This window comes from Pelodiscus sinensis, chromosome 9, assembly GCF_052426305.1.
Source record: "Pelodiscus sinensis isolate ZL-2025 chromosome 9, ASM5242630v1, whole genome shotgun sequence".
Lineage (NCBI taxonomy): Eukaryota > Metazoa > Chordata > Testudines > Trionychidae > Pelodiscus > Pelodiscus sinensis.
The window spans coordinates 54,185,762-54,199,206 of NC_143060.1; the positions used below are offsets into that span (position 1 = coordinate 54,185,762).

General features: G+C 42.8%; 1 protein-coding gene across 2 annotated transcripts in view; it reads left to right on the forward strand.

The window, feature by feature from the left end:
* Positions 1–13,445, forward strand: part of BRINP3 (BMP/retinoic acid inducible neural specific 3) — a 417,681-nt gene that overhangs the window by 262,138 nt on the left and 142,098 nt on the right. For both annotated transcript variants that reach the window (XM_006127774.5, XM_006127776.5), the window contains exon 4: positions 3,801–3,991. In XM_006127774.5, the coding sequence (XP_006127836.3) occupies positions 3,801–3,991 (191 nt within the window). The remainder of the gene's footprint in view (positions 1–3,800; positions 3,992–13,445) is intronic.

Sequence of the window (13,445 nt, forward strand, 5' to 3'; positions counted from 1 at the left end):
CCCCAGCCCTCCCCCTCTTCCTGGGACAGGCTGGCAGCTCCCGGGAGCTTGCCCGGGACCGCAAGAGACGGGCACCTGCCTGGTCTAGAGCGGACATCGTGGACCTCGTCCACGATCTCCGCACTAGGCACAGGAAAGTGGCCGTCTAGGGCAGGAGAGCTGCCAGCCTGGCCACCCAGGAGCAGGTGTGCATGAAAATCAAGGGGGTCCACTGAGACCTCCGACCCTGAGCCCTGAGCTTACAATGGCCGTACTGGGTCAGGCCAAAGGTCCATCTAGCCCAGTAGCCTGTCTGCCGACAGTGGCCAACCCTACGGACCCTGGAGGGTATGGACCAAAGACAGTGACCAAGCCATTTGTCTCGTGCCATCCCTCTCCAGCCTTCCACAAACCTTGGGCAGGGACACCACTCTTACCCCCTGGCTAATACCACTCCATGGACCCAACCTCCATGACTTGATCTCACTTCCCTTTAAACTCTGTTCTAGTTCTAGCCTTCACAGCCTCCTGCAGCAAGGAGTTCCACTGGTTGACTCTTTGCTTTGTGAAGAAGAACTTTCTGTTACTAGTTTGAAGCCTGCTACCCATTCCTTTCCTTTGGTGTCCTCTAGTCCTTCTTTATGGGAACTAATGAAGAACTTTTCTGTATGCACCCTCTCCACCCAACTCCTGCTTTTAGAGACCTCTATCCTGTCCCCCCTCCATCTCCTCTTTTCTAAGCTGAAAAGTCCCAGTCTCTTTATCCTCTCTTCATATGGGACCTGTTCCCAACCCCTGATCATTGTAGTTGCCCTCCCCTCTCCCAGCCTCTCTCTTCCCCTCTCCCACCTACTTTTCCCAGTCTCCCTGAGTTTTGTTCAATAAAGACAGATTCCATTTTTGAACACAATTGTCCTTTATTTTGTACATCAAGAAAAGGGGCTAGGGAAGGGTAAGTGGAAGGAGGTGAGGGAGGAATGGGGTACGAGCCCCCAATGGGGAGGACTGGGGTGGCTCTGCGGGCTTCTGGGGGTGGAAGCTTTCCAGCAGCTCCCCAATTACCCCCTCTCCCCAGATGGCAGCCTGCGGCAAGTGCAGCCGGGCTGATGGCCGAGTGCTGTGATGTGCCCAGTGTGGGTACTCCGGGCACTCCAAGCCAGGACTGCTTTGCAAGCAGGGCACCTCTGAGAACTGTCTGTCCGGGGTGGGGGTCGGGACCCTTTAAGCACAGCCCTCGGCTAGCCTGAGACAGCATCTCCACGCTCTGAGTACTCCTCTGATGCTCTGCCGGCACTGCTTCCGGCCATCCTTAAGCCCGGTTCAGGGTCCACTCAATGTGGACATGCTAGTTCGAATTAGCAAAACGCTAATTCGAACTAGTTTTTAGTTCTAGACGCGTTAGTTCGAATTAGCTAAGTTAGTTCGAATTAGCGCTGTAGTGTAGACGTACCCAGAGAGACTGAAGTACAAGGAAACAGTCCTAGGCTTAGGTAATTTCCTTGCATATTAAGCTATGTACAAAATACACCTTGCAGGTAATTGCAGGAGGAATAGCAAATAAATACAATGGGTTGAATTCTGGCACGTTCTGTCAATTAGATCCACTTCAGAAAATCCACCTGTAAGACTCTGATCTCTGGGGAAACCAGCATTTTGGGCCCAACAAACAATACAAGTCTTGACTCAGACAAAACTCCCCTTCAATTTTTGGTAGTCTGAGGAGAATAGGGACTGTAGGGTTAAGCATGTATATGAATTTCCATGATGGTCTTCAGAAAAAAAAACATTATAAAGGCCATTGATTGTCTTGGATTAACATAAAAACAGTTTTCCTTCTCCAAATGAAGAATTAGAAATGGAATTTCCAAGTCAAAAGGTATTTGCTGACTCTATAATCCTTACAAGTATCAACAGATGTGATCTCTTACACTAAAACATGTTCTTAATTTAGAATTGCTGCCACCGAGAGTATATTCTTTTAGAATTTGTCAATTTTTGCATCCCATACATTATCTTTCTACAACTATATTTGTTGGCACATATGTACACTTCAAACTGGTATACTGTCAAGTGAGTGGGCATCATTCCACTACAACAGATGGGTATACAATGTAACTAGTAGAAGCAACTATTATGAGACATATTCCCTTCTGGGAATGAAGAAACAGCAATCTACATTAGATATTTGGCATCTAAAGTTAAGATGAACTGGTACTGCTCATGGTTGGATTTTAAACTATGAACATTCAAAGTTAGCAATAAGAAACTTGAAAGATTCGTTTTTGGTGAACTTGGACTGTGTGGCACTGGAGGAAATGTTAGTACAGCATCACCAGACTCTTATATTTGTTTCATTTTCTGCAGTGGCATTTTATGATTTTTTTTAAACTTATCACAAAAGTAAATATGACATTTTTATCTCAGAAAATTCATTGGAATAAAGATTTTCATAATAAATTACCAATTTTTTTAAAAGTCCCCCATAAGAAGCAAACATAAATATTATGGAAATTTCCATAAAAATAGTCTATAGAAATTTTAAGAGTTTAATAGAAAATTATATTCAGGGGGAGGCTGTTTGGTTTCTAATAATCATAAAGAAGTCTATAGCATGTACACAATTTTTGAAAATCTGTAGGATTTTTTTTATAAGAAAAGGAACCAAAAGAAATAGGAGAACAGGTACACAACTCTTATGTGACAGTCTCTTAGGTCTTCTCTTTGCATTTGTAAACATAGCTCATCTTTGGAAATCTATTTTCTAGTTAAAAATTGTTATGTGAAAGAGACCTGGGCTTTGCACTACTCAGGCTTCGTCTACACGTAACAGTTTAAAGCATAACCATGGCAGCACTGTAAACTGAAAGTGTGGCCACAGCACTCTTGTGAACCACCTCTGTGAAGGGAGTAGATAACTGCTGTGAGCTCACCCCGAGCCAGAAAGTTACAGCACTATAAAATGCCAGTGTAGACTTGGCTTCAGTGATGATGATGCAAAGCTATTGGCAACTTACCTTGTTGATTAAACTGAATTTAGTTCAGCATTGTGTTACCGCTATAGTTCACAAGCCGCGCGAGAGAACTGGTCATCCCTGACTCTTGAAAATCGTAATAAAACTGGTACTACAGATGGTTCCAGTACAACAATTAGACGCAAACATTCTGGACACGTGTATAAGAGAGTACCTAACTTTTGAGTCCAGACCAAATATGTATGAAGAGACATAGTAAAAAAACAAAACAAAATACCATAATAAAGTTAGGTCTAAAATTTTGTATAAGCACTACAATAAAAATAAAGGTTTGGAAACAGCCTCTAAATCTAGCTCTCGTGCATACTAAATCTTCAAAAAAAATATACAGTGAGGATAAGCAATTAAGGTTGGATTCCTTCAAGGAAACTCATTCCTGCTGTAAGTCCACTAGAAACACTGGAGCTACACACAGGTTGGATTTGGCCTATTGTGTTTTTATCATTTTGTTATGCAGTCAGTTAAGGAACTAGAAATATGAATATTGTCTTCTGATTTCTAGTAAGTGCCAGGAGAATGACACATTTTAGGCCTAGATTTTTAAACATGGGTGTCCGAGTTAACTAGACAAGTGGCCTGATTCTCAAAAGCGCTGGACACTTCAAAAGGTCTATTGACTTAATTGGATAATGCATACTTGAGAGGGAAAATCTGAAAGAAAAACAACAGTTGGGCCCAGTCTTCCCATTCTGTTTTCAAGGCATAAATATTAGTTAGACCCTAACAACGTATTGCTGGCAAAATAAGAAGTATGGAAGATATAACTGTTTAAATGTATTGTTTATTCAGGAGAGGAATCACTCACAATTTTTGTGGACAAGCGGAAGCTGAGTAAGCGATCAGAAGGAAGTGATCCCAGCACCAACAGTTCTTCTGTGACTCTGGAGACTCTGCACCAACTGGCAGCCTCTTATTTCATTGACAGGGACAGTACCCTCCGTAGACTTCACCATATTCAAATTGCCTCCACTGCCATCAAGGTATGAGAAGTTGCTTTAGAATCAACCTTCAAATATTTTCACAGCTTCATTAGATCCTCCCCTTACCAGACATACCTTACTGGGATTTCACTGATAAAACTGACTTGTAAGGAAATTAATCTTAGTTAATTGAAAGTGCAGAACTTGGTAATTAAGCATTATATACAGTTTGTTTGATGCAAGGTATATAATTTCAGGTACACAATGTTAATATTACTGCAAGAGGTTAGTCTTTCAGACTAACTTTTTAAAAACATGTGCCTAAATAACTTGCAAATGCTGACCATGCAATGTAAAAATACTTTCACATACGATCTGCAACTTCCCAGTGATTATCTATCAATCATCATAAATACATTTGAATGCAGACACCCATTTCTTTAAAAAAAAAAAAAAAAAACCATGAGAATATAAAGGGTTCATACATGGAGAGTTGTAGATGCAGCTTAATTAGTCTAAAATATTTTTGGCCACATCCTTTCCTCTATTCCACTGATTTTTCACTAGTATTCCACCACAAAGTAGCTGTCATGCTTGCTTACTCATTTGCCTTAACATTTTTCCAGAGATGGAGCATCCCCAAGTAGTATAGTTATTTGTGTGTCTATTGTATGAAACAATAACTATGCATTTGCACGACTACCCAGCTGTGCTTTTAAAACAAGTGTAGAAATAACATATCCTTCATGGAAATGTTTAGAGTGAGATTACTTAGCAAAAATAGGTAGCCTCTCTCAGGATTTCATACCAGACATAGAGAAACAATTAAACCATACCTTTTAATAGAAGGTGCCCTCATTATGAAGCTTTTACTCAAGAATCTTCTGAAGTTAACAGGAATCTTTCTCAACTTGAGTGGGCTTTGAATCAGGCCTTTGGTTACCAATTTCTAGTTTTCAGCTATATTAGGTGATATTTACATTATCATATTACAAAGAGTCTATTTACTTTTCTCTTAGCTGTTCAGAAAGAAGGCCTTTGCTTTATATTGAAAAGACCCACATTAGAAATCAGCAAAAATGTAAAGTGGAAAATGAGTAATGAGTGCCATGTTCCCAGGTGTTTAAGAAACAGCACAAAATCACCTGTTTCCCCTTTACCCATCAATATTAATGAGATGCATACAAATGGAAACTGCAGTCAATGAACACATCTGTAAACTACAAAAAAAGTTATTCAAGATGACACATATCCAGGTTAGACAATTAGCTACAGCAAGCCTCTATGAAATGGTACACATGTCAAATGTGACAATTTCAATGTATGAAATTCTTTATTATACTATCAGTGTTGAGCATCTGTTAACATATGCATAATGGGTTTCCATTTTCAGAGCATTTTATTTGCTAGAAAATGTAATGTTAAAGGAAATTTGGAATGAAAAAGCACTTAAATATATACTCCAAATTTTTAAAAAATGGTAAGAAATCAAAAAAAGTGCCACCATAGCTTAACAACCAAGTAGAAGAAGCAGAGAGATAAAAAGTTATTGTTTAAAAAGCAGAAGTTAAATACTAGTGAAGAAAATAGAAAGGACCATAAACTCTGTCAAATGAAGAGTAAAAATATAATTAGGAAGGCCAAAAAAGAATTTGAAGAGCAGCTAGCCAAAAACTCATAAAGTAAGAGCAAATTTGTTAAAGTACATCAGAAGCCAGAAGCCTGCTAAACAACCAGTGGGGCCACTGGACGGTTGAAATGCTAAGGAGCACTCAAGGACAATAAGGTCATTGAAGAGAAACTAAATGAATTTGCATCAATCCTCATGGCTGAGGATGTGAGAGAGATTCCCAAACCTAAGCCATTCTTTGTAGGTGATAAATCTGAGGAACTGAAGTGTCAATAGAGAAAATTCAGGAACAAATTAATTAACTAAATAGTAATAAGTCACCAGGACCAGATGGTATTCTCTGAAGAGTTCTGAAGGAACTCAAATGTGAAATTGTGGAACTGCTGTGGTTTGTAACCTATCTTTAAATCATCTTTTCTCCCTGATGATTTCAGGATAGCTAATGTGATGCCAGTTTTTAAAAAGAACTTTAGAGGGCTTCATTTGCACACTCACGTTCTGACACTGTGCCGATCAGGCTCAGTGTCAAAAATGAAAGTAAAGTGTAGCCGCGGCTCTGCTGACAGCAGGGGGCTTTTCTGGCAGCTCCTGTACTTAGCACTGGAAAAATTTCAGAAATGGGCAACAGAAATGATTAGGGGTATGGAATGGCTGCTCTATGGGGAGAAATTAATAAGACTGGGACTTTTTAGCTTGGAAAAGAGATGACTAAGTGGGAGGATATGATAGAGGTCTATAAAATCATGATTGGCATGGAAAAAGTAAATAAGGAAAGTTATTTACTTGTTCCCATAACACAAGAACTAGGGGTCACCCAAATGAAATTAATAGGTAGCAGGATTAAAACAAATAAAAGGAAGTATGTCTTCATACAATGCACAGTCAACCTATAGAACTCCTTGCCAGAAAATGCTGTGAAGGTCAAGACTTTAATTGGGTTCAAAAAGAGCTAGATACATTCATGGAGGATAAGTCCATCAAGGGCTATTAACTAGATGGGCAGGAATGGTGTCCCAAGCATCTGTTTTTCAGAAGCTAGGAATGGGCAAAAAGGGTGGATCACTTATTAATTACCTGTTCTGTTCATTGTCTGTGGGGCAGCTGGCATTGGCCTCTGTTGGAAGACAGGATTCTGGGCTAGATGGACCTTTGATATGACTGAACATGGCTGTTCTTACAATGTTATGTTATGTTCACTGACAAGAAGGAAATATGTTTACTATTTTGACAAATTTTCAAAATACTGTATTGGGTTTTTTTAAGGTAGGGCCTATCAAATAGAATTAGCTGTGTTCACACTCGTGTTGTGATCTTATACAGTTAAAATAGAGTCAAAAGCCTACAAAAAACATCTCACAGGCAGATCTCTGCAACTGTGGCACGTCATCCAGGGTCTAAAATAGCATGGGGGAATTCTACAGATCTCAATCCAGAAGGGGCTGCAGATTTGAGAGCTTTAAACCAATTTTGTGGACTCCCAATCCTCAGCTGTTCCAGAGGCTGGACAATTTAGAATCTTCTAAGTTATAGCACCTTCCCCAATGGGCACTAGGGGTGTGTCTAAACTACATGGCTCCATCGATGGAGCCATGTAGATTAGGCTGATCGGCAAAGGGAAATGAAGCTGCGATTTAAATAATTGCCGCTTCATTTAAATTTAAATGGCTGCTGCACAAGCACCTTCCTCTCCCAGCCCTTCCCCTTTCCCTCTGCACAAGCCCCTTCCCTCCCCCTCCCTCTTCCGTACCTTCTGCCTTCCACTTTTTGGGGCTGGAGTCTGTGCTCTGTCCCCAGACTCCGAACCCGCAACTCAGCCATATGGCGCATCACAGTGCCCAGCAAGTTTAAAATCCCGGGCCATGATGTTACATCATGTCCAGGCGTCTCTCCACTCACTGGTTTGAGCAGCAGCCAACGAGGGGGAACTCAGGGAAGGTTGCGCACGGCAGGGACGGGGATGGGGGAGAGACACCGGGTGGGAGGATGCATGCGGGGGAGGTCGGGACCCGCTCCAGCTCCAAATATTGCTGGAGCATGGGCACCACGAGCCCACACAACTCGCCGCCCATGCCTCTGCTGGCTAGCTGGCTCTCTCTCTCTCTTTTTCAGAGGGGGTGGGGAGTGCCGGCAAGATAGGGACTGTTACTAGTATATTTGATTAATGTACTAAAGTAATTAATCTCAAATACAATATGTGCAGAATTGGTGGAGGCCTTGCTATTAAAAACTTGACAATATATTGTCAATTTGATACTCTCCAAGTAAAGATGTGAAAAATCATCAAGCCATAGCATTCTTGATATTATTTTCTAACTGGAACTCAAGTGATTAAGGGTGTTACATGAAGTTTGTATTAATATTTACCTGATTTAAAAAAATATTCTGATACATACATGATTTCAATAATATTGTAATGCATTCATTTTAGTTAAGTGATTAATGTTCTAAATCAACAGTTTGCAGCCTCAAGGGCTTCAGTGGCAACTTGCCAGAAGCCTAAAGTCTGAATCTAATTTACATATACATTTACATAAATGTACATCCTGTCATGTTTGAAGTACTACAGATCCAATATTACTGCACTTGTACACTCATCTTAAAAAGCTTTTTGCCATGGAAGTTCCACTAGCTTTGGGGTTAGCAACTACTTGAATGCTGGGCATGCTGTCACCTCTCCTCTCCTAGCAGCTTCATGGAATAGGGACTGTCTTATTCTCTCACTTTAAAATTGGGGGACCAATACTGCAGAAACAAAATAAAATTACAGTCACTAAATGCTTTCCCCTAAGAGAAATATTTCATGGGCCAGACCTCCAGCTGATGTAAATTGGCCTTTTTTCTATTTACTCATAGGCTATGTTGACTCTGCAACACTATTTCAGGATGCTAGTGTATCTCAAAATAGCTATTCCACATCTTCACAGCAGGCTCATTATTCCGGACTTGCTATTCCAACATCCCTTTAAACCTCATTCTACAAGGTTTCTCATTCCCTCTATGAGGGGAGTTTTGGAATAGCACTTTATTTAAAAATTTGGCTCTGTATAGACTGCATCAACTGACGAAATATGCTATTTCAAAATAGCATTAAAATAAGATATGCAACTTGAATAGCTCAAATTGCGTATCTTATTTTGAGTTACAGTGAAGTGCAGACACACCTTAGTCAAGATCTCATCATAAAACTGGAAAACAAAAAAAGCTACTGTAAGCAAAAGAAAGTAACTGAGAAGTCCCCTAATCTGGTGTTCAGTCCTATGACACTTGACTTTGGATCCCTCTCTACTTCTTTTTCTATAGGGCCCCTTCTAACCATCTATGTGGCTATACTGGAGTTTGGAAGTTTAACTTCCAGATAAACCTGTGCTAGCTCTGAGAGAGGCTACGTCTACACTGCAGAGTTTTTGCACAAAAACTCGCAGAGCATCCACACTTCAAGCACATTTTAGCACAAGAAAATGTACAGTAGAACGTCAAAAGACAGGGCTTTTTGTACAAGAGTTATTCCTCTTTCTAAGAGGAATAAGCCTTTTTGCACAAGAGTTCTTGGCAAAAAGGTGTGTGTAGATGGACAACAGGGCTATGTCTACACTCGCGGCTTCCTACACGAGAAATATGCAAATGAGGCTAAGCGTGGAATATCACCAAGCCTCATTTGCATACCTTTGCATTTTTGCAGAAGAGGCTCTTACACCAGAAGGAGCTGTCTACACTGCCCTTTCTTGTGCAAGAAAAATCCTCTTGCGCAATGCCACTACGCTGATTATTTTCAGGAATAATGGCAAGAATAATGGCAGGAATAATTGTACAAGAAATCCCTATCAGAAAAAGCTCTTTCTTGCACAAGAGCATCCATGGCAGTGTGGATGCTTTCTTGCGCAAAAGCACATGGCAGATTTCTTCGCAAAAAGTTCTTATGCAAGAAGCCTACCGTGTAGACATAGCCTGAGTAAGCAGACTAAAACAGAAATGTAGACATGGCAACATGGTTGGTGGGAGGGGCTAGCTGCCCAAGAACATACATTTTCCAATCTCCGCATAGATATTCCCTGTAGGGGGAATGTGGTATTATTAATCAAGGACTGTGTAGTGACTCTGCACTTTCTTACAGCCTACTTTTTACCTCCTACTTGTCTGGGTGGGCTGTCCAGCGAAAAGGGCACAAATCATCCACTCCACCACCATTGGCAGCTGGCAGCAAGACCTGATATACTAACTACATTGAGGTGGTACATCATACTTCTGGTATCAAATTAGGAAATTATTTCAGTTGCATGGTATGGGGGGAGAATGGTGCTTAAAATGTCCAGGCTTTATCTACCTCTTTAATAGCATGGGATTTGCAAGAAACAGGTCTAAAATTATTGTTCAAATAAACCTCAGAGTTGTGGCTTCTAGTGAAGAAAATTTTACCACACACAAAGCTGAGAGTGAATTCAGACCAATGATGTCTAAGGGCTCGGTCTTGCTGATAGACTGCACCTACGTTTCATGCTAATAAGAACATAAAAATGTTAGGATGGATCACACAAATCCATGCAGATTTGCTTTTCAAATATTGAGGTCCCAGAATCACCATGCTGAACAGATAACCATCTTGAAATATGATCGATGTCCTTTGTTTGTCCTTTTGCAGAACAGTGTACTACAAAAGGACAAACACAGTTATGCCAGGCTGTTAACGTTGCAGCATTGCTTGTTTAATGGGAGGAAGGTATTTTGTAAGTAATACCTAGAAGTAAATCTTGTCTTTGCTCAGAAGAGAGGGTAACAGGGAGCTGATTTCAGTTGGATGCAGTTTTCCCCTGGCCTAAGGTTCCTGGTAGACTCTACCATAGGGGGCGTTTGGCTTTTTGAAGGTCTCACTTTATCCCTACACTTAGTGACCTCCAAGAGGCAGCTTTCCTCGTTGATCTATCCCCTGGTACAATTCCTTGTAGGCATTTTACTTTCTCTCAAATCACCTGTTTGAGATGTTCACTCATCCAGCTTCATCTGCAACCCTTACTTACAATTCTTCCCCCTTGCATGGGATGCATGCTTCACATAATTTCTGCAAATTTGCTTTAAAGTAATTCTAAGCCTCCTCCACATTCTAATCCCTGAGGTCAGTCCAGTCTACTTCTATAATTAATTCCCTTCCTTTCAAGTTTGCTCTTTTGAAATAACCAAAAAGAGACCTGCAAACTAGAGACTTGTAGCTTTGTTTAGCTTAAACCGAATTACTCCACGATCACTTGTCTTCTACAACCAGTTCCTCTATAAAGTCCTCACTACTCAGCAATACCAAATCTAAAATGGCATCGCCTCTCATAGATTCAGCAACTATTTGAGAAGACATCTGGGCCAAATTATTATTAAAAACATTTATCCTCCAATCTATATCTGGGAACATAAAGTATCCCATATTCACATAATTCCCAGTAGTTTTCATTTAATTAAAAATATTAAAGAGGTTTCTATTCATATCCAGATTGGATCCAGAGGCTCAGTAACATATCCCCAGCACCGGCCAGGGAGGCCCCTGGCAGTTGTCTTTCTTAAATGACTCTGGTTCATCCATTCCATCACTCCTAATTTCTTTGCAGTCTGCCTCATCATTAATATACAATGGCACTTTACCATCCTTACCTTTATTTCTGTCTTTCCTGAACAGCACATACTCTTCAATACCTGTACTCCAGTCACGACTATTATTCCATCATATTGCTGTTTCCCCTCTAATATCTGGTTTCACTTCCTGCATTAGTAGATCTATTTTTTCCATTTTGTTAGCAGACTTCTTGCGTTGGTGTACAAACATATAAGTTATTTCTGTTTAGCTTAGCCTGGATGCCTCATGTGTGATTATAGTCATTCTACTGCCAGTATCACTGACCTGATTGTTAGCTTCATTGGTATCAGTACTATCTTCTCTCTATATATAAAAAATGTTTCCTGTGAAATGCCAGAGTGACGTAATCATGTCACTCTGCATCCCACAGCCTCTTCCTCCTCAGCCTCCCCTCCTCCTTCCCACTGCTAATCCAGCAGGGAGTGCCAACTATGGCTCCTGGGCAGCAGCAGCAGCACTTAAGGTAAGCTGCTGCTACTTCTAGGCTGGGGGGGCACAAGGGGGACCAGGACCTGTGGCAGACTTGTGCAGGGGCAGCAATGACGTCTGTGGGGGAGGACTGGGACTGGGAGAAAAGCTCCTTTGGCATGGTGGCGGGGGCGAGCAGAGAGGCCCATGGCAGGGGAGCAGGTGAGGGCCAAAGGAGAGACCCGCAGTGGAGGGTGGGGAGATGGACTGGAGAGGCATCCCGGCTCCTGAGCCACGACCAGGCCTGCTCCAGCGCCAGGGAGGAGGGCCAGGGACAAGGCCCATGGGGGGGGCACCATCGGAGAGGCCTGCGACGAGGTGGGGGGGGCAGTATTGGTAAGCATCCTGGCCTCTGAGCCACTGTGCTGTAGTGGGCAGCTGCCAGAGTTTAAATTCAGCTGCTCTTGGGCAGGAGCCACATAGCCTTGAGGAGGCTCAGGTGGGGGGAGGGAGCACGCGCGGGAGCTGCACAGCCTTGCAGGGACTCGGGGGGAGGGAAAGTGCAGCAGCCTCGCAGCCTTGCCAGTGCTTGGTCGTGGGAAGGGGTGTGCACAGGACACATGCAGCATCCCATGCTCTGGGGAGAGAGGAGCACACAGGAGCTGCATGGCTTCATCCCCTCCTAAGAAAGTGGGGGCTATGCAGCCTCCCTCCTCCTTGGGGGGGGGGCGGGAACCACAGCTGCATAGCCTTTCCACTCCACTCAGCTTCCCCGCTTGCGGCCAGAGGAAAAGGGCTGGGAGCAACACACCCTTTCCCCTCCCTGCCAGATGTAGAGAGCCAGGTCCAGCTCCCCAGTGGCCAGAGGGAGAGATCCAGGCCAGCCACAACCTTGACTGGGCCCAGTCTCCCCAGCAGCCAGAGGGAGAGAGCTGGGCCAGTCTTGGTCTGTCTCAACCCCTCCGGTGGCTGGAGGGAGCAAGCGGGGCTAGCTTCAGCCCAGCCCAGCCAAGCCCCGCCAGTGATTGGAGGGAAAGAGCCGGGCCAGCCGCAGTCCAGCCCAATCCCCTCCCTAGCTATCGGAGGGGGGAGAGCTGGGCTTGATCCCTTTTAATGTCCATTCTCCTGTCCACTGCTGTTCCTTTATTTTCTTTCTGCTCAATATTAGAGACAGGTATGGAGATTACTTGAGCATCTACCAATAGCTTCCCCCTAGTTCCTTGTTAAAGCTCTTTTAATCAGTTGTGCCAACCTGCATAGCAGAAATTTGTGTCCTTCCCTACTCAGTTGGAGTCTATCCCATGATAACAGTACTCTGCCCATCAATGCCTCCCAGTGGTCAAACATCTCCAAACCCTTCTTATAGCATCACTTTCTTAACCATCTGTAGATCAGCACACTCTTGCCTCCCTTACTTTCCTCCTTTAGGGTCAGGCAGAATCCAGTGAAGACCACCTGAGCCATCATTTCTTTCAGCATCTTCCACAACCTAGCATAGTCTCCTTTGTTGCCCTCCAGCAAGGACCTAGTAGTATCATTTGTTCCCATGTGAAAGAGAAGTGCTGGAGTGCACCATGGGAGACTATGCTAGATTGTGGACAGCTAATTAAAAGAGCTTTAATAAGGAACTATAGAAAGATTGTTGGGAGATACTCAAGTAGGCTACGTCTACACTGGCATGATTCTCCGGAAAAGCTTTTAACGGAAACGTTTTCCGTTAAAAGCATTTTCGGAAAAGCGCGTCTAGATAAGTCCATGGCCAATCTAGATGCGGTTTTCCGCAAAAAAGTCGCGATCGCCATTTTCGCGGTCGGGGCTTTTTTTGCGGAAAACAGTACTGTGCTGTCTACACTGGCCCTTTT